Source organism: Cetorhinus maximus, chromosome 23, assembly GCF_964194155.1.
Source record: "Cetorhinus maximus chromosome 23, sCetMax3.hap1.1, whole genome shotgun sequence".
In the NCBI taxonomy this organism is placed as follows: Eukaryota; Metazoa; Chordata; class Chondrichthyes; order Lamniformes; family Cetorhinidae; genus Cetorhinus; species Cetorhinus maximus.
The window spans coordinates 17,207,547-17,234,870 of NC_135901.1; the positions used below are offsets into that span (position 1 = coordinate 17,207,547).

The window sequence follows — 27,324 nt, forward strand, 5'->3', positions numbered from 1 at the left end:
AAAGAGAAAGAGTTAACATTTCAGGGTGTACAGAATGAATTATGGGGAATACAAATGAAGCAGAATTTGACAGTCAATATAAGCTCAGAAGTGGGAGAGAAATGAACTCTAGTGCAGGAAAAATAATTCCTGGCCATGGGAAGATAAAGCTGGTAAATCAACAGTGAATAGCTGGGGGGATGGGCAGCAGTGGAAGCCTCATTTAGACACAGTTGGTGAAAATAACAGTAAAATACTAAACATGGTTAAAATACACCCATCATTAGAGGCAGATGGAGCCATACAACGGTAGAGAGGTGATTGTGAAGGGTAGGGGTGAAGCAGAGCAATGGATGGACATGGATTCAGATCCACAGTAAAGGAGCCACACCAGCCTCAGAGACATGGGACCAGAGCGCAGCAGTAAAAGCTCTAAATTGTCGATGAATGTTCAATAATACTCACCCCTGAAACAATTTCACTGTTTTCAAATTTAAAATCTCCTGCTGGAGCCTGCAGCTGGAAAGATATCAGAAGCATTGGAGTCAGAGAAAAATCTCACAGACTTCAAATCTTCTAGCTCTCTGTAAAAGGAGATTACAAAAGTCATAAGTGTCAGATGCAGGTACAAATTCAGAAGAGACAAACATTTCTCTTGATTTGAGTTTGCTGTGTGTAAATCCTCCCATCCTAACCCCTGTAAAAGGGGTTCCAGAATCCATCACTGTCAGTCCAGGATAGAAATTCACAATATTCTCTCCTCCTGCTGCCTGGTCCAAGATAACTTAAGCAAGGACATATTTGCATTGGAAGCAGTTCAGAGAAGGTTCACTAGGCTGATTCCTGGAATGAGAGGCTTTGCCTCATGAGGAAAGGTTGAGCAAGGTGGGTCTGTATTCATTGGAGTTTCGAAGAATGAGAGGTGATTTTATTGAAACCTGTAAGATTCTGAGGGCACTTAACAGGGTGGATCCTGAGAGGGCTTTTTCCCCTCATGGGAGAATATGGAACAAAGAGGCACAATTTAAAAATAAAGGTTGTCAATAATTTTGACTGAGATGCGGAAGACTGAAGTGAGGAGAAATTTCTTCTCTCAGGCATCCATTAGTTTGTGGAACTCTCTTCCCCAGCAAGGAGTGGAGGTCTGGTTATTGAATAGATGCAAAGTTGAGTATTGCTAAAAAAAAAGGGACATGTTGAAGTTTTTCATCTTGCACTGAACAGGACAGCTGGCAAGAATACCAATATAAGGGGAAAACAACTATATATACTGCATGCAAAGCGAGTGCTGATTGGTTGGCAAGTAGGCTTTGATTGGTAGAGGCATTGCCATGGAGAATGCACCAGTGATAGTGACTGACAGTTAACTGCCAAGCATTGCAAACAGACCATACCCAACCAGCCTGTGTTTGCAAAGCTCAAAACAGTGTCCAATATTAGATGTGATTCCGTGATTGGACAACATTTGCTAAATAATCGTCAGTGTGCTAAAAATTACATTGATAACCAATTTAAGATTCTTAGTTGGGCTTGCAGTGTGGTGCATTTGCATGTACTGGAAGCTACATATATTATAGGGCTCTGTTCTTTGCAGAAAGAAAAAACATATACACACATTGCGCCTGTTTCAGCTAAACAAAATAAGTGACAGCCATTTGCTGACTCATTCCTCAGGACAATGCCTTGACCAATCAGGGTCAAACTGGTTCAAATTTCAAACAATGCTTTGCAGTTAACTGTCAGTCACCATCACTAGTGCATTTTGCATAGCAACGCCTCTACCAATCAGAGTCCACTTGCCAACCAATCAGCATTCTCTTTACATACAGTATATATAGTTGTTTTTCCTTACATTGGTATTCTTGCGAAGTGCCCCGATGAGTACAAGATGAAAAGCTTCCACATGTCTCTTTTTACAGCAACACTCAAGTTCTTTACTACCAAAAGACTAATTGAGACCGAGTTAGACAAATTTTTCATTTAAGCATCAAAATAAGGGGCGGGCAGTGCAGTTAAGACCACAATCAGATCAGCCATGATCTCATTGAATGGTGTATCATGCTCAATGGGCCGACAGGCCAACTCCTGCTCCTAGTTCTGATGTTCTTATTCTGATGTTGTTAGGATGGCAGCGCGTGCGCCCAGCAGCACATTGCCCTTCAAACGATGGCGGTAATTAACCCGGGACAGTCACCATCTCCTGTGTGCAGCGCGAGAATAAAATCAATGAGCCAATGATTTTCTCTCCTGGTCACCGGTGCCATGAAGCCCCGCCCATGCTCTGTACCGTCACCAAGACGGCCACTGAACCAAGATGGCGACCATTAAATTGGGCCTATTTCCGGGAAAAAGTTCCAGAGCTGAAAACGCGGGACCTGCAGAGGCTTATTCTGGATTTGCGGCCTACTTCAGGTGTTTGTGAAGCCGCCACTCCCTCCCGACACCGACTCCCGGCTCCATTCCTCCCTCCGCCTCATCAAATCTCACCCGCTGAAAAAATCCTCTCCCGCACTTGCAGGACTCTGATCAAAGTGACACTGCGCATGCTCCAGATACAGTCCAGTACTGCGCCTGCGTACTGGGCTCTTGGAGTGTTAATAGATCACATTCACATCCGAACGGAATGTTGGGTAACAGCAGCACCATTGAACCCCCCAGAGGGGAAAGAAAATAATTGAGATCAATTAATAAAAAGACACACATGAATCCTCGTGAATAAATGCTCTTCCATACTCGAATTGCTCAAAGTGACTTAAACCGCTTCTCTCTTGTAGGAATACACTGAGATTTTAAAGCTTTTGCCACTTGTTCCCATGCCTCTCTCCTGCCCTGAAGGTGCTGATTCTAGCTACGTTCAATCCCATAGTCACTGGTTCCTCTCTCGATCACGGGATGAGGAATATACACTGTTCCAAAAGAACAGATGAAAATCACTTCGCCCATCGTGCTTGTGCTGGCTCTTCGGAAGATCTATCCAATTAATTCCACAGCTCTGCTGGCACTGTCAGAACAATATATATCCGCTGCAGTGATGCACGAGCTGAATGGAAAAGATTTTTCAGTTGGGTGCTTCTCAGGCACATTCACCTCCGTGGAAAGGTCACTGGCCCAGTGTACTGAGCCAATATCAAGCGTTCACTGGTTAGTTAAGCCCATAGAGTACCTGGTAGAGTTTACTACAATAATTCTGCACACCCCACATATCACAGTGACATTATGAATAAAGCCCAAGTTAAGGGAGTATCCCGAGTGGGATGGAGTAGATGAATTATTGAAGTACAAAGCAAAGGCATTAAAAGATTGCAGCCTCACAACTACCAGTTGCCTGTGATGTTGCAGTATGAGGTGAGAGTGACTGCCCTTGACATCAAGGCCGCATTTGACCGAGTGTGGCATCAAGGAGCTCTAGTAACATTGGAGTCAATGGGAATCGGGGGAAAACTCTCCACTGTATTCACAAAGGGAGGAGACAAAAAAAAGGCCAGTTAGCTTAACCTCCCTCACTGGGATAATGTTAAAGTATATTATAAAGGATGTAATAGTAGAGCATTTAAAAATGCATAATATAATCAAGCAGAGTCAGAAAGGCTTCATGAAGGGGAAATCATGCCTGACGAATTTATTAAAATTCCTTGAGGAGGTAACAAGCACGATAGATAAAGGGGAACCAATGGATGTAATATATTTGGATTTCCAAAAGATGTTTGATAAGGCACCACACATAAGGCCACTTATTAAGATAAGAGGCCATGGTGTTGGGGGTAGTATTTTAGCATAGATAGAGGATTGGCTAACTAATAGAAGACAGAGAGCTGGGATAAGGGCTGCATTTTCAGGATGGCGACCTGCAACTAGTAGAGTGACACATGGATCCTAAGAACATAAGAAATACGAGCAGGAATAGGCCATTCAATAAGATCATAGCTGATCTGCTCCAGGCCCCAACTCCTCTTTCACGCCAGCTCCACATAGCCCTCAACTCCCCAGTATTTCAAAAATCTTTAAATACTTTCAGTGATCTACCCTCTACAACTTTCTGGGGTACAGAATTCCAGACATTCACTACCCTCTGAGAGAAGAAATTCCTACACATCTCGGTTTTAAAGACCCCATATTCTGTAACTGTGTCCCCTAGTTCAAGATTCCCTCTCTAGTGGAAACATCTTCTCAACATCTACCCTGTCAAGCCCCCTCAGAATTTTTTATGTTTCAATCAGATCACCCCTCATTCTTCTAAACTCTAATGAATAAAGGTCTAACCTGTTTGGCCGTTCTTGATAAGTTAACCCCTTCATGTCAGGCATCAGCCGAGTGAATCTTTCTGAACTGCCTCCAATGCCAGTATATCCTTTCTTAAATACAGGGACCAAAACTGTACACAGTACTCCAGGCGCAGCCTCACCAACACCCTGTACAGTTGAAACAAGACTTCCCTATTCTTAAACTCCAACACCCTAGCAATACAGGCCAAAATTCAATTTGCCTCCCTAATCGCTTGCTGCACCTGCATGCTAACTTTTTGTGTTTCATGCACAAGAACACCCAAATCCTTCTGTGCTGCACTTTTTTGGAGTGTCTCCATTTAAATAATAGTTTGCCTTTTGACTCTCGCTACCAAAGTGCATAACCTCACACTTTCCTACATTAAACTCTAACTGCCAAGCTTTTGCCTACTCACTCAGCCTATCTATATCCGCTTGAAGATTCCTCATGTCCTCATCATAATGTGCCCTCCCACCTATTTTTGTATCTTCAGCAAGTTTGGACACATTACACTCTGCCCTCTCCACCAAGTCATTAATATAGATCATAAATAATTGAGGTCCTCGGACTGATCCTTGTGGCACTCCACTAGTTACGTCTTTCCAACCTGAAAAAAGACCCATTAATCATGACTCCCTGTCTTTTGTGTGTTAACCAATCCTCAATCAATACCCCCAAATATCGTGAGCTCCCATCATGAGCAATAATCTTTTATGTGACACCTTGTCGAATGCCTTCTGGAAATCTAAATACACTAAAGTTACCCTTTATCAACTATGCTTATTATATCGTCAAAGAACTCTAGCAAATTTGTCAAACATGATTTCCCTGTCACAAAACCATGTTGACTCTGTTTGATTGCGTTCAGCTTTTCTAAATGTCCTGCTATTTCTTCCTTAATAATGGAATCTACCTTTTTCCCAGCTACAGATGTTAGGCTGACTGGCCTATAGCCTATAGTCCCTCCCTTCTTGAACAGGGGCATCAGGTTAGACGTTTTCCAATCCGCTGGGACCCTCCCAGAATCTAGTGAGTGCTGGAATATTTCGACCAATGCCTCCACTATCTCTGCAGCCACTTCCTTTCAGTGCTGGGGTCACAATTTTTTACAATATATATTAATGACTTAGATGTGGGAAGTGAATGTACTATCGCCAACTTTGCAAATGACAGAAAAATAGGTGGGAAAGCAAATGGTGAGGATGATACAAAGGGTCCACAGAGGGATATAGACAGGTTAAGTGAGTGGGAAAAAAACTTGGTACGTGGAATATAATGTGGGAAAGTGTGAGATTATGCATTTTGGCAGGAAGATTAGAGGAGCTGAATATTATTTAGATGGAGAAAGACTGCAGAAAGCTACCACACACAGGGATTTGGAAGTGCTCATGCATGAGTCCCACAAAGCTAACATATCAGTTCAGCAGGTAATAGGGAAGGCAAATTGAATGTTGGCCTTTATTTCAAAAGGAATGAAGAGTAAGAATAGGGAAGGCTTGCTAAAATTATACAAGGCACGAGTTAGACCATACCTAGAATACTGTGAACAGTTTGGTCCCCTTATCTCAGGAAATATATACTGGCATTGGAGGCAGTCCAGAGAAGGTTCACAAGGTTGATCCCGGGTATGGAGCGATTTTCTCATGAGGAGAGGTTGAGTAGGTGGGCCTGTATTCATTGGGGTTTAGAAGAATGAGAGGTGAACTTATTGGAACGTATAAGATTTTTAGGGGGCTTGACAGGGTAGATACTGAGAGGTTGTTTCCCCTTGTGGGGGAGGCTAGGACCAGAGGGCATAATCTCAGAGCAAGTGGTCACCTATTTAAGACAAAGATGAGGAGGAATTATCTTCTATAAGAGGGTAATGAATCTATGGAATTCTTTACCGCAGAGAGCTGTAGAGGCTGGATAACTAAGTATATTCAAGGCTGTGGTAGACACATTTTTAGCAGTAAGGGAACAAGGGTAATGGGGAAAAGGCAGGAAAGTGGAATTGAGGATTGTCAGATCAGCCATGATCTCATTGAATGGCGGAGCAGACTCGATGGGCCGAACGGCCTACTTTTTCTCCTACGTCTTATGGTCTTATGGTTGGAGTCATACCTAGCACAAAGGAAGATGGTTTTGGTGGTTGGAGGTCAATCAACTCAGTTCCAGGACTTCACTGTGGGAATTCCTAAGGGTACTGTCCTCGGCCCAACTATTTTCAGCTGCTTCATCAATGACCTTCCTTCCATCATAAGGTCAGAATTGAGGATATTTGCTGATGATTGCACAATGTTCAGCACCATTTGCAACTCTTCAGATACTCAAGCAATACATGTCCAAATGCAGCAAGACCTGGACAATATCTAGGCTTGGGCTGACAAGTGGCAAATAACATTCGCACCATAAAAGTGCCAGGCAATGACCATCTCCAACAAGGATGAACCCAACCATCGCTCCTGGATGTTCAATGGCATTACCATCACTGAATCTCCCGCTATCAACATACTGTGGGTTACCATTGGCCAGTAACTGAACTGGACTAGCCATATAACTACTGTGGCTACAAGAGCAGGTCAGCAGCTAGGAACTCTGTGATGAACAACTCACTTCCTGACTCCCCAAAACCTGTCCAGCATCTACAAGGCACAAATCAGGAGTGTGATGGAATATTCCCCACTTGCCTGGATGTGCAGGTCCCACAACACTCAAGAAGCTTTACACCATCCAGGACAAAGCAGCCTGCTTGATTGGCATCCCATCCACAAACATTCACTCCCTCCACCATCGACTCACAGTAGCAGCAGTGTGTACCATCTACAAGATGCACTGCAGTAATTCACCAAAGCTCCTTAGACAGCACCTTCCAAACGCACGACAACTACCATCTAGAAGGACAAGGGCAACAGATAGATGGGAACACCTCCCCCTAGAAATTCCCCTCCACGTCACTGACTTGGAAATATATCACCATTCCTTCATTGTCGCTGCGTCAAAATCCTGGAACTCACTTCCTAACAGCACTGTGAGTGTACCTACACCACATGGACTGCAGCGGTTCAAGAAGGCAGCTCACCACCACCTTCTCAAGGGCAACTAGGGATTGGCAAAAACGCTGACCCAGCCAGCGAAGCCCACATCCCATGAATGAAGAAAAAAATACAAGGACCGTATCAGACTCCTGCTGTGTCTTTACTTCCCCATGACTGCCATAGTATCCTATTAAACACCCACCACAATATTTAGCCCAGAAAGCTGAGGTTATTATGATCACAGCCCTTCAAGCTCTTACTGAGAGAATCACCAACTATTCTGAAAGCTCCTTTATTTGTAACTCCCTTAGTGTAAACCTACTTCTCCGGCAACAAAAACACAGCCTCTCCACAGCAAAAAGGAAAACTCTCACCCACCATTTCAAACTCCGAATGATTTGAGATATTGCTGGTAAGTGACCAGGACAAGTTGCTATTTGTAGGGTGAAGGTGCATTAGCGGCAGGGGTTAGTGAAGAGGGTGATGGTAATAACCAGACAGACTGACTCACTAGGAAAGCTGCTCCAGAGGGGATTCCTTGCGATCCACCCAAAATACAATCATTGTGATTATGGCCAAAGAGGCTAGGCACCATAGGAAAGACTTTCCCTCATCACTCACAGCAAGTAAGGTCTCCCCCATTATACATGATACGAACATATGAATTAGGGTTAGGCCACTCGAGCCAGCTCGGCCATTCAATAAGATGATTGGTGATCTGATCATGGCCTCAACATTCCTATCACAAGAATGGCTCTAATTTGAATTGGGTCACACCTTAATGTCTTAGAAAATAATTAATTTTGTTTATGGATCAAATTGGGGCACGTTTCTCTTTCCTTGAGTTCTCAATGCACCAGGACATCCATCACCACCTGAACCTGTGTCTCATCTGTGTCCAAATTAATCTAGACCTGTGAAGTGAAAGATCCCAATGGACATATCCCATCTGAATGATGTTCCGTGGAAAATATTGCAGTTTGATTATACAGGCCTATTACACACAGTAAAAGGAGGGGACCGGTATATCCTGGTAGTTATAGGTATGTTTACATGGTGGATTGAAGCTTTCCCTGTCTGTATAAATGATGCAGTCACCTACAGCTAAAACTTTGTGGGAACAGATCTTTACCAGATGGAGCTTTCTGAAAAAGATAGAGAGTGATAATGGTTCTCATTTCACAGCAGAGGCAATACAGCAGCTGTGTCATCTTGTGGGTGTGTATCAACATTTCTGCATCCCCTACCGCCCAGACTCTAGTGGGATGGTCAAGATGTTTAATCACTCTGGAGAAACGACACTGAAAAAGCTGTCATGAACGGAGCTGATGATCTGATCAAGCCCAATGACTGGGTCACTGCCCCACCTGGTGTCTTAATGACCATTCACTCCACTCCTGTTCACTCCCCGGTCACAGCTCATTGTCCAATCCAGATCGTGCTTCCCACCGGGTCCCACACCCCATGGCTACTCAACAGACTCAGGACCAGTTTCTCCAGAACCTCCAACAAACCTCAGCATTCTCCCTGCTACAGGCAATGGAGAAGATGGTGCTGCCCATCTCAACACCTCCAGGGAGAAACACCCCACCTGTTACATAAACTGTTCAATGGGAGATGAAGTGACGTTAAAAATATTGTTAAATGGGGGAGCTACTTGGGAAGGTCCATACGGCGTTCTACATAAATTGGGAGAAACAAGTCTTAGATTGAGTATTCAGTAACGAGAGAAGGAAACGCAATATGTGTGTTACCATGGAGATCAGTGTAAACTGTATAAAATGGAAAGTCAGATAACTAGACGGAGAATAAATGCAGTGTTTGATTTTATCCAACAGGAACAACGTGTGGATGGTCATCGTGCTCCTGGACTGTGTCCAGGTTGAAGTTCTGTTCCGGCCGTATGATCCTCCCCCAGTTTGTTCTTTCTGAGCTCCAGCCAGGTGATGTTAAACACTCAGGTGGGAAAAACAAAAATCTACAACAATGAGTTTAACACAGCTGATTTATTTGATATATAACCAGAATATTAAACTTCAGTGCAATTATTATCGGCAGAAAGGAACACCAACTCTCAGAATGAACATGGTCCAGTCCTGGATGTGATTAACAGCTGCAATCACAGCAGAATCCAACCCCTGCAGTCACTTGTGTACTCGCTGGTGCCTCACCAGGTGGGATGACTGAGTGAACCCTTTCCCACACTCAGAGCAGGTAAACAACCTCTCCCCAGTGTGAACTCGCTGGTGTCTCAGCAGATGGGATGAATGGATGAATGCTTTCCCACAGTCGTAGCAGGAGAATGGTCTCTCCCCAGTGTGAACTCTCTGGTGGGCCAGCAGGTGGGCTGACTGAATCCCTTCCCACAGGCAGAGCAGGTGAACGGCCTCTCCCCCGTGTGAACTCGCTGGTGTATCCGAAGGTCGGATGAATTAATGAATCCCTTCCAACACATGGAGCAGGTGAATGGCCTCTCCTCAGTGTGAGTGATTTGGTGCCTTAGAAGGTCGGATGACCGAGCGAATCCCTTTGGGCACATGGAACAGGGGAACGGTCTCCTCGCAGTGTGAGTGTGTCGATGAGTTTCCAGCCGGGATGAGTATTTGAATCCCTTCCCACAGTCCCCACATTTCCATGGTTTCCCCATGGTGCGGTCATCCTTGTGTCTCTCCAGGTTAGGTGATCAATTAAAGCCTTGTCCACAAACAGTACACGTGTACAATTTCTCTTCACTGTGAATGGTATGATGCTTTTTCAGGCTGTGTAACTGGTCAAAGCTCTTTCCACAGTCAGTACACTGGAACACTTTCACTCGAGTGTGTGGGTGTCTTTTCCAGTCACGCTGATGCTTGAAATTTTTTCCTCAGACAGAACAGACAAACATTTCTGCTTCTACATTCAAGGGCCGATGATATTCAGGTCCTGATGAATTGAGTGGCTTTGACAGATCTTGATAATTGGTTTTAGTTTCCCTTTGACACTCCAAGCCTGTAAAAAGAGAAAATATAGAATAGAAAGAGGCCATTGGACCAACTAGTGTGTGCTGGTGTTTACATTCCACACGCTTCCCCTTCCATTCCATCTAACTCAGCTCAGTCTTTCAGTTCATCTTTCTATTCCTTTTTCTCTCATGTACTCATCTAGTTTCCTTTTGAAATTATCTTAGCTTTTTGCCATAACCACTTCCTGTGGTCGTGAGTTCCACTTTCTAACCACTCTGAGTAAACATATTTCTCCTTATTTCCCTCTTGGATTTATCAGTAACTATCTTGTATTTCTGGCTCCTAGTTGTGGATTCTCCGACAAATGGAAACATTCTCTCCACATCTACAAGGTCCCAAATGGCAGACTGGGCAGAAAAATAAAAACTCATGGGATCCCAGAGAAAGTTACAAGTTGAATACAAGTTGAATCCAAAATTGGCTCAATGGCAGGAAGTGATTATGATGGTCGATGGGTGGTATTTTGTGAATGGACGGCTGTTTCCAGTGGGGTTTCACAGGGCTCAGTATTGGCTCCTTCATTCGTGGTTTATATAATTGAGTCAGACTTAAATACGAACATACAAATTAGGAGCAGGAGTAAGCCACTCAGCCCCTCAAGCCTGCTCTGCCATTCAATAAGATCATGGCTGATCTGATTGTAACCTCAACCCCATATTCCTGCCTACCCCCGATAACCTTTCACACCCTTGTTAATCAAGGACCTATCGAGCTCTGCCTTAAAAATATTCAAAGACTGTGCTTCCACTGCCTTTTGAGGAAGACAGCTCCAAAGACTCACAACCCTCTGAGAGAAAAAATTTCTCCTCATCTCCGTCTTAAATGAGCGACCCCTTATTTTTAAACGGTGACTAGATTCTCCAACAAGAAGAAACATCCTCTCCACATTCACCCTGTCAAGACACCTCAGGATCATAAACGTTTCAATTAAGTCACCTCTTACTCTTCTAAATTCCAGTGGATACAAGCCTAACCTGTCCAGCATTTCCTCATAAGACATTCCTGGTATTAGTCTAGTAAACCTTCACTGAACTGCTTCCATCTTTCTTTTACATCTTTCTTTAAATAAGGAGATCAGTACTGTACACAATACTACAGATGTGGTCTCACCAATGCCCTGTACAACTGAAGCATAACCTCACTACTTTTGTAATCAATTCCCCTCACAATAAATTCTAACATTCTATTAGCTTTCCTAATTACCTGTTGTACCTGCACACCAGCCTTTTCTGGTTCATGCACTTGGACACCCAGATCCCTCTGAATCTCAGAGTTCTGCAATCTCTCACCATTTAGATAATAAGCTTCTTTTTTATTCTTCCTGTCAAAATGAACAATTTCACATTTACCCACATTATACTCCATTTTCCAGATCTTTGCCCACTCACTTAACCTATCTATTTCACTTTGTAGCCTACTTATGTCCACTTCACAATTTACTTTCCTACCTATCTTTGTGTTGTCAGCAAATTTAGAAACCATTGCTTTGGTTCCTTCATCCATGTCATTTATATAAATTGTAAATAGGCGTGGCCCCAGCACTGATCCCTATGGCACAGCACTCATTACATTCTGCCAACCAGAAAAAGACCCATTTATGCCAACTCTCTGCTTCTTGTTAGCTAGCCAATCTTCTATCCATGCCAATATGTTACCCCCTACACCAAGATCTTTTATTTTTTGTAATAAACTTTAATGTGGCACTTTACCAAATGCCATCTGGAAATCTAAGTACAGTACATCCACTGCGTCCCCTTTATCTGCAGCACATGTGAGTCCTTCAAAGGACTCCAATAAATTGGTTAAACATGATTTCCTTTCCACAAAACCATGTTGACTCTTCCTGATTGCCTTGAATTATTCTAAGTGCCCTGCTATAACATTGTTAATAATAGCGTCTAATATCTTCCCTATGACAGATGTTAGGCTAACTGATCTATAGCCTCCTGCTTTCTGTCTCCCTCCCTTTTTGAATAAAGGAGTTATATTTGCTATTTTCCAATCTAATGGACATGAACAGGAAGTTTGCTGATGATACAAAAATGGTTGTGTGTTTGATAATGAGGAAGAAAGCTGTAGGGAAAACAAGGCAAAGGATTACATGATAAATGGAAGGATACTGAGAATTGTAGAGGAACAGAGAGATCTTGGAGTTCATGTCCACGGATCCCTGAAGGTAGCAGGACAGGTAGATGTGGTGATTAAGAAAGCCTACAGGATATTTACCCCTATTAGCCAAGGCATAGAATATAAGAGCAGTAAGGTTCTACTTGAACTGCATAAAACACTAGTTAGGCCAGAGCTAGAGTACTGTGTACAGTACAGGAAGGATGTGATCGCACCAGAGAGAGTACAGGGGGGATATAAGAAGATGTGCCAGGAATGGAGAATTTTAGCTCTGAGGTAAGATTGGATAGGCTGGGGTGGTTTTCTTTGGAGCAGAGGAGGCTGAGGGGAGACTTAAAGGAAATGTATAAAATTATGAGGGTTTTAGATAGATTGGATAGGAAGGCACTATTCCCTTTGGTTGAGGGGTCCATGATAAGGGAAAGAAGTAGGAGGTATAGAGGGGATATGAGGGAATTCTTTTTCACCCAGAAGGTGGTGGGGAGCTGTAACCCGCTGCCTGAAAGGATGGTAGATGCAGAAACCCTCATAACATTTAAAAAGTGTACATTAATGATCTAGACATGAATCTAGGAGCTATGATCAGTAAGTTCGCAGATGAAATGAAAATCTGTGGTGTGGGAAATAGCAAGGAGGAAAGCTTTAGACCACAGGACAATATAGATGGGCTGTCAGATGGGCAGAACAGTGGCAAGTGGAATTTAATCCTGAAAATGTGAGGTGATGCATTTTGGGAGGACTAACAAGGCAAGGGAGTACATGAGAATGATAGGACTTTAGGAAGTAGAAAGGATCAGAGGGACCTTTGTGTGCATGTCCATAGATCTTTGAAGGCAGCAGGACAGGTGTATAACGTGGTTAAGAAGGCATATTGGATATTTGTCTTTATTAGTCAAGGCATTGAATACAAGAGCAGGGACATTATGATGGAGCTGTATGAAGCATTAGTTAGGCCACATCTGGAGTAGTGTATGCAGTTCTGGTCGCCACACTGTAGGAAGGATATGATTGCACTGGAGAGGGTGCAGAGGAAATTCACCAGGATGTTGCCTAGGCTGGATGTTTCAGCTATGAAGAGAGACTGGATAGGCTGGGGTTATTTTTATTAGAACAGAGAAGGCTGAGGAGGGACCTGATTGGGGTGTACAAAATTATGTGGGCCATAGATAGGGTAGATAGGAAGAAACTTTTCCCCTTAGTGGAGGGTCAATAACCAGGGGGCATAGATTTAAGGTAAGGGGCAGGAGCTTTAGAGGGATTTGAGGAAAAATCTTTTCATCCAGAGGGTGGGGGGTATATGGAGCTCACTGCCTGAAAGGGTGGGAACCCTCAAAACATTTAAGAAGTATTTAGATGAACATTTGAAATGTCATAGCATACAGGGCTACAGGTCAAGTGTTGGAAAATTAGATTAGAGCAGATAGGGGCTTGATGACCGGGCCAGACATGATAGGCCAAAGGGCCTGTTTCTGTGCTGTATAGCTCTACGGCTCTAGGTATTTGGATGTACACTTGAAGTGATGTAACCTGCAAGGCTACGGACCAAGAACTGGAAATTGGGATCTGGCTGGATGACTACTAGTTGGTCATTACGGACACAGCGGACTGAATGAATTGCAACATGGACAACAAACTTTACCCAAAACTGGGACTGTAACTCTCACTAATAACACAGCTCAATGGTTTGCCCATTTTAGCTGCCAAGTATGTTTATATAAGCACACGAGGTAATTTGCCTGCATAGAACAAATTCTTCAACATTCCCAATGAGATCGATGTAATCATTAAAAGATGAAAAGATCATTAAAAGTTTCCCAGTCTCTCTAATATCTGAAATCTTTGCCCACAGACATTTCACCTTCCACATTCAGAGGGCGATGATATTCAGGTCCTGATGAATCAGGTAACTGTCAGATCATGACATGATATTTGGTTTGAGGTTCCCGCTTGGGAATCCTCCTGTTCTAACTCCTGTAAAAGGAGTTTCCAGGGAAGTTTCACTGTGAATCCAGGATCGAAATTCACAACATATTTTCTTCCTGCATCCGGTCCGAGGATGGCCGCGCCTGCGCCTGCGCCCTGTCGCTATAAAGACGGCGGTTGCGCATGCGCCAGGCTGCACATTATCCCTATAAAGATGGCGGCTGCTAACTCGGACCTGTCACTAGCAGAAACATCAACAGTGTTGAGCCTCTCGGTGTAAATAACGGATTGTATCAAAAGTACTGGAACAGACTTCTCACCCTCCGGACGCTTTTTGAATGATGGCGGATAAGGAGACCCAGAATGCTCCGCGCGAATGAATACGCCCTATCTCCACCAGAAGGGCAGTAACGCGCAGGCGCAGGACGGCTCCGCCCCCGGAAGCCGCCTGTCTGAGCGGAGCATGCGCAGTGTGGCTCCAGGCTGAGCGCAGCCTCAGAGAGAGTGAGCGCGGCTCCTGGAGTCTGAATGGGAGCGGCCGGGAGCGGGAGGAAGAAGGATTCCTGTAGGAGCTGTTAATCCATTTCACACAGGCAGATACTTTTAATTTATGATGGGTTTATAGGAGTCAGTAGCAAGGCAGCTCATATTGCCAATCCCCAGTTACCTGTTCAGAAATTGATGGTGGGTTTTGTTCTTGAACCGCTGCAGCCCGTGTGGTGAAGGGGCTTCCGCAAAACTGTTAGGTAAAGACTGAGAGGATCTTCATCCAGTGATGAAGCAACAGTGATGTGTGTCCCAGTCTGTAACACTGACTTACATTTATAACGGTGATGTGTGTCCCAGTCTGTAACACTGACTTACATTTATAACGGTGATGTGTGTCCCAGTCTGTAACACTGACTTACATTTATAACGGTGATGTGTGTCCAAGTCGGTAACATTGACTTACATTTATAACGGTGATGTGTGTCCAAGTCTGTAACACTGCCTTACATTTATAATGGTGATGTGTGTCCCAGTCTGTAACACTGACTTACATTTATAACGGTGATGTGTGTCCAAGTCTGTAACACTGACTTACATTTATAACGGTGATATGTGTCCAAGTCGGTAACATTGACTTACATTTATAACGGTGATGTGTGTCCAAGTCTGTAACACTGACTTACATTTATAACGGTGATGTGTGTCCTAGTCTGTAACATTGACTTACATTTATAACGGTGATGTGTGTCCCAGTCTGTAACATTGACTTACATTTACAACGGTGATATGTGTCCTAGTCTGTAACACTGACTTACATTTCCAATGGTGATATGTGTCCAAGTCTGTTACACTGACTTACATTTATAACAGTGATGTGTGTCCCAGTCTGTAACATTGACTTACATTTATAATGGTGATGTATGTCCCAGTCTGTAACATTGACTTACATTTATAACAGTGATATGTGTCCTAGTCTGTAACATTGACTTACATTTATAATGGTGATATGTGTCCAAGTCTGTAACATTGACTTTCATTTATATAGCACCTTTGATGTAATCAAACATTCCAGGGTGTTTTATGGGAGTTTTACAAAGCAACATCTGACACCGAGACACACAGCGATATCAGGGAAGAAAGTCAAAAGTTTGGTCAAAGAGGTAGGTTTGAAGGAGTGTCTTAATGAGGAAAGTAAGTTACAGAGGTAGAGAGATTTCATGAGGGATATTGTGAGTTTTTGCCTTTGGCCCAGCCACAAACACTGAAGGAACTGAAAATGGGGTTGCTTAAGAGACCGGAATTAGATGAGCACAGAGATCTCAGAGGGCTGTGGGGCTGGAGGAGATGACAGAAACAGGTGTGGGCAAAGCTTTGGAGAGATTTGGAAACAGATGAAAGTTTTAAGATTTGAAGCACTGCTCAACCTGAAGCCTAAGTAGCTCAGTGAGTAGAGTAGTGAAGGGAAGCAGAGTTTTGGATGATCTCAGCTTTACAGAGAGGTTGAATGTGGGATGAATTAGAATATTCAAATTTAGGGAGTGGAATGGATGAGAGTTGCAGAAGCAGATTAGCTGACTCAGGGGAAAAGCAGGTGAGATTGCTGAGGTGGAAATAGGCGGTGTTCTGTGGTCAGGCGATCAGCTGGGGGGAAACATGACACTGAGATTGTGCCCAGTCTTGTCCAGCCTGGGACAGTTGCCAGGGAGAGGAATGAAGTCAGTGGCTATGGAATAGTTTAGAGCGGGGACTGAAGACAATGTCTTTGGTCTTCACGATATTTAACTGGAGGAAATTTCTGTTCATCCAGTACTAGGAGTCAGACAAGTCACGACAGTTTCAACTTGGAGGGGAACTTGGAAGTGATGGTTTTCACATACACCTGCTTCTCTGGTTCTTCCAGATGGTAGAAGTTGAGGGTTTGGAAGTTTCTGTCAAAGTTTAGGTTGAGTTGTGGATGTATAAAATCCCTCTCCTTTGCCCCCTAATGCTCCCACATCTCAATGTCTGCCTGTTCTCCCTTAGAAGCCAGAGTCCAGATCCAGATGAGATGGTGGATCCCTTTCCCTGAAGGACATTAGTGAACCAGTTGGGCTTTTACGACAATCCAGCAGCTTTCATGGTCACTTTTCCCTAGTGCCGGCCCCACAAATTACCAGATTCATTCAGCTCAATTTCACAATCTGCCTTTGTGGGTTCTCTCACTCACTCCCTTTTCTCTGTTTTAAATCAATTTCACAGGCTATTAGAGGGGAAGAATTTACAGTCAGGAAATTCAAACCCAACATCACATCAGGATCTAACAGAGTTGCACAATTTATCGTAACCTGAATATTGTCGGATTTTGAACATGGAAGGAAACAACACCGTTCGCAGTTGGGAGAAACCGTACACATGTTCTGTGTGTGGACGAGGCTTCAACCGATCATCTGACCTGTCGAGACACAAGCGCAGTCACACTGAGGAGAAACCCTGTAAATGTGAGGATTGTGGGAAAGGATTCAATTTTCCAGTTCAGCTGGAATCTCATCGGCGCAGTCACACCGGGGAGAAGCCGTTCACCTGTTCCGAGTGTGGGAAGGGATTCACTCTGTCATGCAACCTGTTGGCTCACCAGCGAGTTCACTCTGACGAGAAACCTTTTAAATGCCCAGACTGTGGGAAGTGCTATAAAAGTTCTGGTGAACTGATGCGCCATCAACGTATTCACACTGATGAGAGGCCATTCAGGTGCTCTCGGTGCCACACTGGGTTCAGGCAATTATCTGACCTCACTGTACACCAGCGAGTTCACACGGGAGAGAGGCCATTCACCTGCTCCGAGTGTGGGAAGGGATTCACTCAGTTAGCCAACCTGCTGACACACCAGCGCATTCATACTGGTGAGAGGCCGTTCATCTGCTCCTTGTGTGGAAAGGGATTCACTACATTATCCAACCAGCTGGAGCACCAGCGAGTTCACACTGGGGAGAGGCCATTCACCTGCACCGTATGTCAGAAGGGGTTTGCTCACTCATCCACCCTGCTGAGACACCAGCGAGTTCACAAAGATGCATGAGAACGCCACCATCTTCATGTTCTCCACCAAGCCCCACGCCATCCTGACTTGGAACTATATCGCCGTTCCTTCACTGTCACTGGAAGAAAATCCTGGAACCCCCTTCCTAACAGCACTGTGGGTGTACCTATCCCACATGGACTGCAGTGATTCAAGAAGGCAGCTCACCAGCACCTTCTCAAGGGAAATTAGGGATGGGCAATAAATGCTGGCCCAGCCAGTGACACCAGCAACACCCACATCCCATGAACGAATAAGTAAAAAAACTTAGTGCTTGAATTTTGCTGTTAATCACACTTAGAACTGAACTACGTTCCTAGTTTATTTCTGCTGATGTAAATGAACTCCAGCCCAGTTATAGGGATTAATATTCTGGATAAAAGTTAAATAAATCAGCTTTGTTTTAAATTACACAATATGTTGAGTCATTTTAATATCTCTAACGTGTTAGCTCCTTTTGAATTGCTCTCCCTCTCCCCTGTCTCCTCCATCCTCACCCCCAACAAATGCTCATGGAGGGGCAGCTCATGGTCTTCTTTGTCACTAAAATTGAGACAATCCAACCAGCTGCCTCTGTTGTTTCCCTCTCTTCCCCTAACCTACTGGGCCAAACCTCCCCTAAAGTTCCCCTTATACTGAGCTCTGAACTCACATCTTCCTCTAGTTTCTCTCCCACCTCCCCTCATGCCCTCTCATCTTGTCCATGAGACACACCTCCTGCTCCATTGACACTATTCCCACTAAACTACTGACTGCACAACCTCTCCATGGGAAGATAATGCAGTGGATTCGGAGCTCTCTTCTCCCCAGCTCTGATCTAAGAAGCTGCAGCTACACTAGAGATATTTATATTTAACTTGTTCACCACATTCGTCATCTGGCCCTGTTCAAACCATAACCACAACGACATCTGTGTATTGTTCTGAGTGTGAGCACAAGGCTGTGTCACTATTACACACAGGTACCATTTCCTTGGTTCACATCTCTATACAATGACCATCTCTTTACACATCCCCTTCCACACTCAAATCAACATCACAAATACAGATTATCTGCTCATTATCAGATTGCTTGTGGGATCTTGTTGGTTCCTTAAATCCCCTCTAAACCCCCTGCCCTTTATTTTCAATTTATGCCCCCTGGTTTTTGACACCACCGCTAATGGAAAATGTTTCTTCCTATCTACCCGATCTATGCCCCTCATAATTTTGTACACCCCTATCAGGTCCCCCCTCAGCCTTCGCTGCTCCAAGGAAAACAACCCTCGCCTATCCAGTCTCTCTTCATAGCTGAAACGCTCCAGCCCAGGCAACATCCTGGTGAATCTCCTCTGCACCCTCTCCAGTGCAATCACATCCTTCCTATAGTTTGGTGACCAGAATTGCACACAGCACTCCAGCTGTGGCCTAACTCGCATTTTATACAGCTCCAACATAACCTCCCTGCTTTTATATTCTATGCCTCGGTTAATAAAGGCAAGTGTCTCATATGAGCTGGGGTGGGGTGGAGACAGGCGACATTATGGAGATTGAATATCTGGTGTTAGTGATGGTGTGGATATGTGGTCAGAAACTTATCTTGGGGTTAAATCTGACACCAGGATTGTGAACAGTGTGGTTGAGCCTCAGACAGTTCCCAGGGAGAGGGATGCACACGGCCGTTATGGAACAGAATTTTCCAGGCTGATCAAATCCACAAGGGAGATTTGGCCAAACTATCACAATGATTTTGCTATTTGCATTTATTACAAGAAGGCTTGTGCACTGAAGTCAGAAGTAATGAGTCCACGGCCACCTTCAGAGATTTTAAAGATTAATTTAAAGTATTTATTAACAAAAGAAGAAAAAACTTAAACACACACACACACAAAATCACGGTTACACAGTTACTTAATCTAATAGCATTTCGCAAAATTCATACTTAACCAGACTACCAACTACACACTTCCTTTAAGGCAACAGCCCAAATAGATTCCCAATTTATAAAGACATTTAATACTATTACCACAAGCACCCACTCGACAGTGAAATTCCAAAGGCCTTTAACACAACCTTGGTTACTGGAACAGCAAACGTCTGGAGGGTAGCTAGAGGCTTCCCCCACCCCCCCACCCCCCACCCCCACAAGTCTGTTTCACACGTTGCACCTTTCAAGATCTCACATGGCCATACCCCACACAACCTTCAATCCTTCTTTAAATATATTTTATACCTTTTGATTTGTAAATCCCATTGTTTTCTTTGTCTTTCGAAGTTACTTTTCCCAGAATACAAAAATCTTTCATGTTGTTATTATGGCCAGCGCTTTTGGGAAAAACAAATGCAATCACTTTGCCTGACTTATCTTGTCAGTTGTAGACATTACACCATCCCTTTGAAAATCAAACAACTCCTTCTTTATCTAAACATGTAAATTACCTTCACACCTTATCCACTGAGACCTCATTCCAGCTCACTCATCCCCATTTCAAATGCTTCTTTTACACCTCACTCCTTTGATAATTTAAAACTTGCAGTCTAATTGTCTTTAGTTAATTAAATTAGCCACACACACTGAACCATAAGCTTGCTTTACAAAATCCCACAATAATATCAGAAAAAAATCTGATAGTTCCTTGACAATTCAAAGTGGTGACTGAAGACAATAGCTTTGGTCTTCCCAAATTTTGATTGGAGAAAATTTCTGCTCATACAGTACTTGGTGTCGGATAAGTAGTTTGATAATTTAGTAACAGTGGAGGAATGGAGAGGGATGGTGGTGAGGTAGAGCTGGGCGTTGTCAGTGTACATGTGAAAACTAACACGTGCTTTTGGATGATGTTGCCTAGTGGCAGCGGGTAGATGAGAAATAGCAGGGGCCAAGGATAGATCCTTGGGGGACACCAAGTTCAAGGACTTTGTAGAGAAAAGGGAGTTTGGAGATGGGGTGGTAGGTTGTAAAGATGGTGGGATAAAGGTTTGTTTCTTCTCAGGAGGGTGATGGTGGTGGATTTTAAGGCAAGAGGGACAGATAAGAGAAAGAACCATTAACATTATCAGCTAACATGGAGAAAATGGATGGTCAGCAGTTTCGTGAGAATAGTGTCAAGGCAGCAGAAGGCAGGTCTCATTGACAAGATGAGCTCTGAGAGGGCAAGAGGGGAGAGAGGGGCGAAACTGGAGAAAAACACAGGTTCAGGGCAAGGGGCAGGGGGGAGCTTTAGAAAGAGTTTGACCCGGTGGGCCAGTGGAAGGAGGGAAGCAGCTGATTGGATTGTCTCAATCTTAGTGACAAAGAAGCTCCATGAGCTCCTCACACTTGTTGTTCGAGGTGTGGATGAAGGAGACAGAAGAGAGGGAGAGCATTTCAAAAGGAACTAATTTGTGTTAGAGATATTAAAAAGACTCAACACAGTGCAAGTTTAACACAAAGCTGATTTATTTGACTTTATCCAGAATATTAATTGGACTGGAGTTTATTAACATCAGCAGAAACAGACCAAATGGACACAGTTCAGTCCTGGATGTGATGAACAGAAAAACCCAATCACTTGTGAACTTGCTGATGTTTCAGCAGTTTGGATGAGGTTATGAATCCCCTCCCACACTCGGGGCAGCTGAATGGCCTCTCCCCAGTGTGAACTCGCTGGTGTCTCAGCAGGGAGGATGTGGTTGTGAATCCCCTCCCACACTCGGGGCAGCTGAATGGCCTCTCCCCAGTGTGAACTCGCCGGTGTCTCAGCAGGGAGGATGTGGTTGTGAATCCCTTCCCACACTCAGAGCAGGTGAATGGCCTCTCCCCTGTGTGCGTGCGCTGGTGTGTCAACAGGATGGATAAGCGCGTGAATCCCATCCCACACTCTGAGCAGGTGAATGGTCTCTCCCCATTGTGAATTCGCTGGTGTACAATGAGTTGAGATGATTGTCTGAACCCAGTCCCACAGTGAGAGCACCTGAACGGTCTCTCATCGGTGTGAACACGTTGATGGATCATCAGGTCCCCGGAACTTTTAAAGCACTTCCCACAGTCTGGACATTTGAAAAGTCTCTCGTCAGTGTGAACACTCTGGTGATTCTGCAGGGTGGATGCGTTAGCAAATCCCTTCCCACACTTGGAGCAGGTGAATGGGCTCTCCCCAGTGTGAATTCGCTGGTGTACAGTGAGGTTAAATAATGTCTTGAACCCAGTCCCACAGTGCGAGCACCTGAATGGCCTCTCATCAGTGTGAACACGTTGATGGGCAGTCAGTTCCCGGGGACTTTTAAAGCACTTCCCGCAGTCTGGGCATTTGAAAGGTCTCTCATCAGTGTGAACTCGCTGGTGTGTCAGCAGGGTGGATGAGCGAGCAAATCCCTTCCCACACTCGGAGCAGGTGAACGGCCTCTCCCCAGTGTGAACTCGCCGATGTTTCAGAAGGCTGGACGAACAAGTAAATCCCTTCCTACACTCAGGGCAGGTGAATGGCCTCTCCCCAGTGTGAATTCGTTGATGATTTTCCAGCTCTGATGGGTAATTAAATCCCTTCCCACAGTCCCCACATTTCCACAGTTTCTCCCTGTTGTGACTGCATTTATGTTTCAACAGATTAGATGATCGGTTGAAGCCTCGTCCACACACAGAACACGTGTACGGTTTCTCCCCACTGTGAACGGTGCTTTTTCCTTCCATGTTCAACTTCCGATGATATCTGGGTGACGATAAACTGGGCAACTCTGTCAGATCCTGATGTGATGTTTGGTTTCAGTTTCCCAACTGCAAATCCTCCCCTTCTAATACCCTGTGAAATTGATTTAAAACAGAGAAAAGGGAGTGAGAGTGAACCCACAAAAACAGGTTGTGAAATTGAGCTGAATGAATCTGGTAATTTGTGGGGCCGGCACCAGGGAAAAGTGACCATGAAAACTGCTGGATTGTCATAAAAACCCAACTGGTTCACATGTCCTTCAGGGAAGGGAATCTGCCACCCAGTCTGGGCCTACACAAGGCACAGGCCTAGATGGGAGAAGACAGGAAGAGAGAGAAGGGTTGGGGTGGGAGAGGGAACGGTTGAAAAAGAGGGATTACAACTCAACCAGAATTTTGACAGAAACTCAAAACCCTGAACCTCCACCACCTAGAAGGGCCAGCTCACCACCACCTCCTCAAAGGAAACTAGGGATGGGCAATAAATGCTGGCCCATCCAACAAAGCCCACATCCTATGAATGAATGAAAAAAACATAAGGTATTAGCTAATCATAAAAGTATCACAGACACAGATTTAAGATTTAGGGTAAGATCTACAGGGGGAATGTGAGGGAGAAATTTCACACATTGAGTGTTAATGACCTGGAACTCAATGCTTAAACTCAAAGACCGATAATATCCAGGTCCTGATGAATCGAGTGACTCGAGTCAGATCTTAATGTGATCTTTGCTTGGAGTTTGCTGTGTGTAAATCCTCCCCTTCCAATCCCCTGTAAAAGGAGTTTCCAAAACCCATCCCCGTCAGTCCAGGATAGAAATGCACAACATTCTCTCCTCCTGCTGACAGGGATGACCACGCATGCGCCCTGCTGCACGTTAATCCCGCTCAAGATGGCGGTCGTTAACCTGGGCCTTTTGCTGGAGACGCGATCCCGCAGCCTTCGCTCCACAGATAGTTTCTTATTTTGGGTTCAGAGCCGCATCGAGTGCTTACGAACTCTCCCCGTCCACCCACCGGCTCTATTTTTCCCTCCACTCCGCTCTTTATCTTACCTCCTGTGGATCCGACAAACAAGCCTCCATCCACCGCCATTACACACACTGCGCATGCTCCAGATCACCGTGCCCGGTGGATTGACGGAAACTCCGGACCATTAGGAAGAGGGGACGGAGCTGGAGGTCCGATCGTGAGCGTGTGATCCTCCAACCAATCGGAGTGAATGAGGGGCGGGGCTGAATCCGGATGTCCCTCATTGGCTGAAACCCTGCATCATTTTGAAAGCTGATTTGTCTCAACCTCCAGGAGAAAACTGGACCTTTCTGTTTGTGGCTTTAAACAGATGAAACCCTGTGGGTGTGAAGCATACGTTTCAACATTTGTTAATGAAATGTGGGAACATGATGAAACAATGCTCAAACAATTCATGGGCTGACTTAAATGAATAACTGGGGAGACATGGAGTGTTAACATTAAAACAAGGAGAGTCCCTGTTTCCAATAAGTGAACTGGCAGAAGGGTTAAGACAGGTTCAGGAGAATGTCATAATTCAGAATAACACAGACTCTGAAGAAGAGTCATACGGACTCGAAACATTAACTCTGTGTTTCTTTCCACAGATGCTGTCAGACCTGCTGAATTTTTCCAGAATTTTTTGTATTTCTTACAGACTATAAAGGAACAGCTGATCTCAAAGATAATCTTTTGCAGTATGTGTGGAGGGGATCAGCTGAATCAGGTTTAAAGGGGTGAAATGATATTTTTTCTAGATTGGACAATCACATTAAAATCTGCAACTCAGATGGGACCATGGATTATTGCAGATTTCCATCGGTGCATTATTCCAGGAAGCCTTAAAATCATACGGACAGTATTTCAGAACCAGGGTTCCAACTGTACGGGGGCAACGGGCAATTTTATCCCAGAAAAACCCGCAAAAAATCAACCACAGGGACAGCCACTACAAGAACAACCTTTGTCGGAGGCAGAATCTGTGAGCAGGAGCTCATCCAGTCGCAATGCAGAATCCCAGCTGCTGGGGTGCTGGGTAATTGTGAGTGGAAAATATTTTTTTTGTGATTACTTTGTGGTTATGGGATTGAAACTTTGACCGTAGACCAATCAATAAAGATCAGAACCAAATGATAAAGAAACACCAATGCACGGAACTTCCATTATACAGCAGAAGGAAAGGGAATGGGCATTTGTAAAGAATTTACAGCAAGTTAGTTGAACATGACTTGCCCTTAACACGTTTGAGCTGGCTTGAAATATGTTTAAATCACTTCTAGAAATGGAACATGGCAGAGCACCCATTTACTAGGATTTGCGTGTGATTTTTCTTTTTATTTGTTCACAATTGGGTATCAGAAATTGTTTTCGTTCTCTATTTTGTGTTTCAATGGCACTGCCGATACCCACAATCTCCTGCGTGTGTGAAAGTGCCCTAGTCACAGTGCAGGAGCCCAACGCGCAGGCGCAATGCTGATGATACCTGGAGCATGCGCAGTGTCAGTTTGCTCAGAGCCCTGGGAGTGCGGGAGACGCGGGTGAGATTCGCTGAGGCGGAGGGAGGAGCGGTTCTGGGAGCCGGGGTGGGGAGGATCCAGAAACACCCGGTGTAGGCCGCAATCCCGGATCACAGCCTCCATGACCCGTGTTTGCAGCTCCGGGGCTTCTTCCCGGTGACAGCGCCGGCTTCAGGGGAAGAGGCTCCGGAGCGGGAGATTCAGAAACTGCGGGGAGACCGCGGGCCGCCCGGGGGCTCAGAAACTGGGGGGACGGACTCAGGGTCCGGGTAAGACCCACCCGGGAGGGTCCCCCCTCCTGTGTCCCGCCCGACGGCAGCTGGGGTCCCGCCTGAGACCCTGAATCAGAGACACAGGAGCTGGAGAACTGAACCCAGGCAGAGGAGAGGGAGGGAGAAAACTGGGAGTGGAGGAAAGAAATGGTGGAGATGGTGAGATGGGTTTGGATTTCAGCCCAGGGAGGAGGGAGAGTGTGTGGGACGGGGATTTACAGCTTTGGGGGAACAAGAGAGGAATAAATGTTCCATAGAAACTCTGTTCTGAATTTCAGTCCTGGATTTATAGTGATGACTTTTGTAAACTCGTTTTACAGGGTATTAAACGGAGGTGACTGGCAGACAGAAAACGCAAAGCAAACATCACATCAAGATCTGTCAGAGGCACTGAATTCATCAGGACCTGAGTATCATCAACTTTTGAATGTGGAAGGAGAAATGTTTGTCTATTCTGTCTTTGGGAAAGGATTTCAAACATCGGTGTGACTGGAAAAGCCTCAACACACACACACCCGAGTAAGAGTGTTCCAGTGAATTGACTTTGGAAAAAACTTTAAGCAGTTACACAGTCTGCAAAAATATCGCACCATTCACAGTGGGGAGAAACTGTTCACGTGTTGTGTGTGGACAAGGCTTCAACTAAGCGTCCAACCTGGAGAGAGACAAGGACCCCCACACCATGGAGAAACCATGGAAATGTATGGACTGTGGGAAGGGATTCAGTTTCCCATCCCAACTGGAAGTTCATCGGCGCAGTCATACTGGGGAGAGACCGTTCACCTGCTCTATCTGTGGGAAGGGATTCACCCATTTGTACAACCTTCGGACACACCAGCGAGTTCACACTGAGGAGAGGCCATTCACCTGCCCTGTGTGTGGGAAGGACTTCACTCGGTCATCCCACATTGTGACACACCAACTTGTTCACACTGAGAAGAGACCGTTTACATGTTCTAACTGTGAGAAGAGTTTTAAATGCAGAAAAGATCTGCTGATACATCAACGTATTCACACTGGGGAGAGGCCGTTCACCTGCTCCGTGTGTGGGAAGGGATTCATTCAGTCATCCCACCTTCTAACACATCAACTTGTTCACTCTGATAACAAATTTTTTAATTGTTCTGACTGTGACAAGAGCTTTAAAAGCAAAAAGGATCTGCTAACACATCAATATACTCACACTGGAGAGAGGCCATTCACCTGTACCAACTGTGGGAAGGGATTCAGCCGTCCGTCTGCCCTACTGAATCACCAGCGAATTCACACTGGGGAGAGGCCGTTCACCTGCTCTGACTGTGGGAAGGGATTCATTAATTCATCCAACCTTCTGATACACCAGCAACTTCACACGGGGGATAGACCGTTCACCTGCTCTGACTGTGGGAAGGGATTCACCCGTTCATCTAACCTTCTGACACACCAACAGGTTCACACTGAGGAGAGACCATTCACTTGCTCCGTGTGTGGGAAGGGATTCACTCGGTCATCCAACCTATTGAATCACCAACGAATACACACTGGAGAGAGGCCGTTCACCTGCTCTGTGTGTGGGAAGGGATTCACTCAGTTATCCAACCTGCTGACACACCAGAGCATTCACAGTGGGGAGAGGCCATTTACCTGCTCTGTGTGTGGGAAGAGATTTTCTCATTCATCCTATCTGCTGTAACACCAGCGAGTTCACAGTGGGGAGAGGCCGTTCGCCTGTAATGCCTGCGGAAAGGCATTCACTCAGTCATCACACCTGCGAACACACCAGTGGGTTCACAAGCGACTGCAAGGTTTGGATTCTACTCCTGTTGATGCTGTTAATCATACCAGGACTGAACCATGTTCATTCTGACTGTCCTGACCTGTTGATGAGGTTCAATATTCTGAATAAATGTGACATAAATCAGCTTTGTTTGTAGATTTTTGTTTTTCCCCACTTGAGTGTTTAACATCGCCTGACTGGAGTCAGAAAGGACAATCTGGGGGAGGATCTTACAGTAGGAACAAAACTTC

The 27,324-nt window shown here is 44.9% G+C and overlaps 4 protein-coding genes and 1 pseudogene across 5 annotated transcripts in view; 2 read left to right on the forward strand and 3 right to left on the reverse strand.

Annotated features, from left to right (window-relative positions):
- The window catches only part of LOC144697854 (uncharacterized), a 44,136-nt gene extending 41,642 nt beyond the window's left edge, over positions 1-2,494 (reverse strand). Inside the window, exons 1-2 of the mRNA XM_078569829.1 lie at positions 2,387-2,494; positions 445-563 (exon numbers count right to left, since the gene is read on the reverse strand). The gene's annotated coding sequence lies outside the window, so the exon portion shown is untranslated. The remainder of the gene's footprint in view (positions 1-444; positions 564-2,386) is intronic.
- The window catches only part of LOC144696999 (uncharacterized), a 608,705-nt gene that overhangs the window by 458,978 nt on the left and 122,403 nt on the right, over positions 1-27,324 (forward strand). The window lies entirely within an intron of this gene.
- LOC144697096 (uncharacterized) overlaps positions 1-27,324 on the reverse strand; it is a 470,203-nt gene that overhangs the window by 162,489 nt on the left and 280,390 nt on the right. The gene's annotated exons all lie outside the window — the stretch shown is intronic.
- Positions 9,247-14,458, reverse strand: LOC144697320 (uncharacterized). 2 transcript variants are annotated; one of them, XM_078569299.1, is made up of 2 exons: positions 14,247-14,458; positions 9,247-10,247 (listed from the first exon to the last, which is right to left on the reverse strand). In XM_078569299.1, exon 2 carries the CDS (start codon positions 9,904-9,906, stop codon positions 9,511-9,513), a length of 396 nt encoding a protein of 131 aa, XP_078425425.1. In that variant the 5' UTR covers positions 9,907-10,247; positions 14,247-14,458; the 3' UTR covers positions 9,247-9,510. The 2 variants fall into 2 exon arrangements, with proteins under 2 accessions (XP_078425425.1, XP_078425426.1); XM_078569300.1 differs by lacking the exon at positions 14,247-14,458 and adding an exon at positions 11,465-11,604.
- LOC144697855 (uncharacterized) lies at positions 14,526-27,231 on the forward strand (annotated as a pseudogene).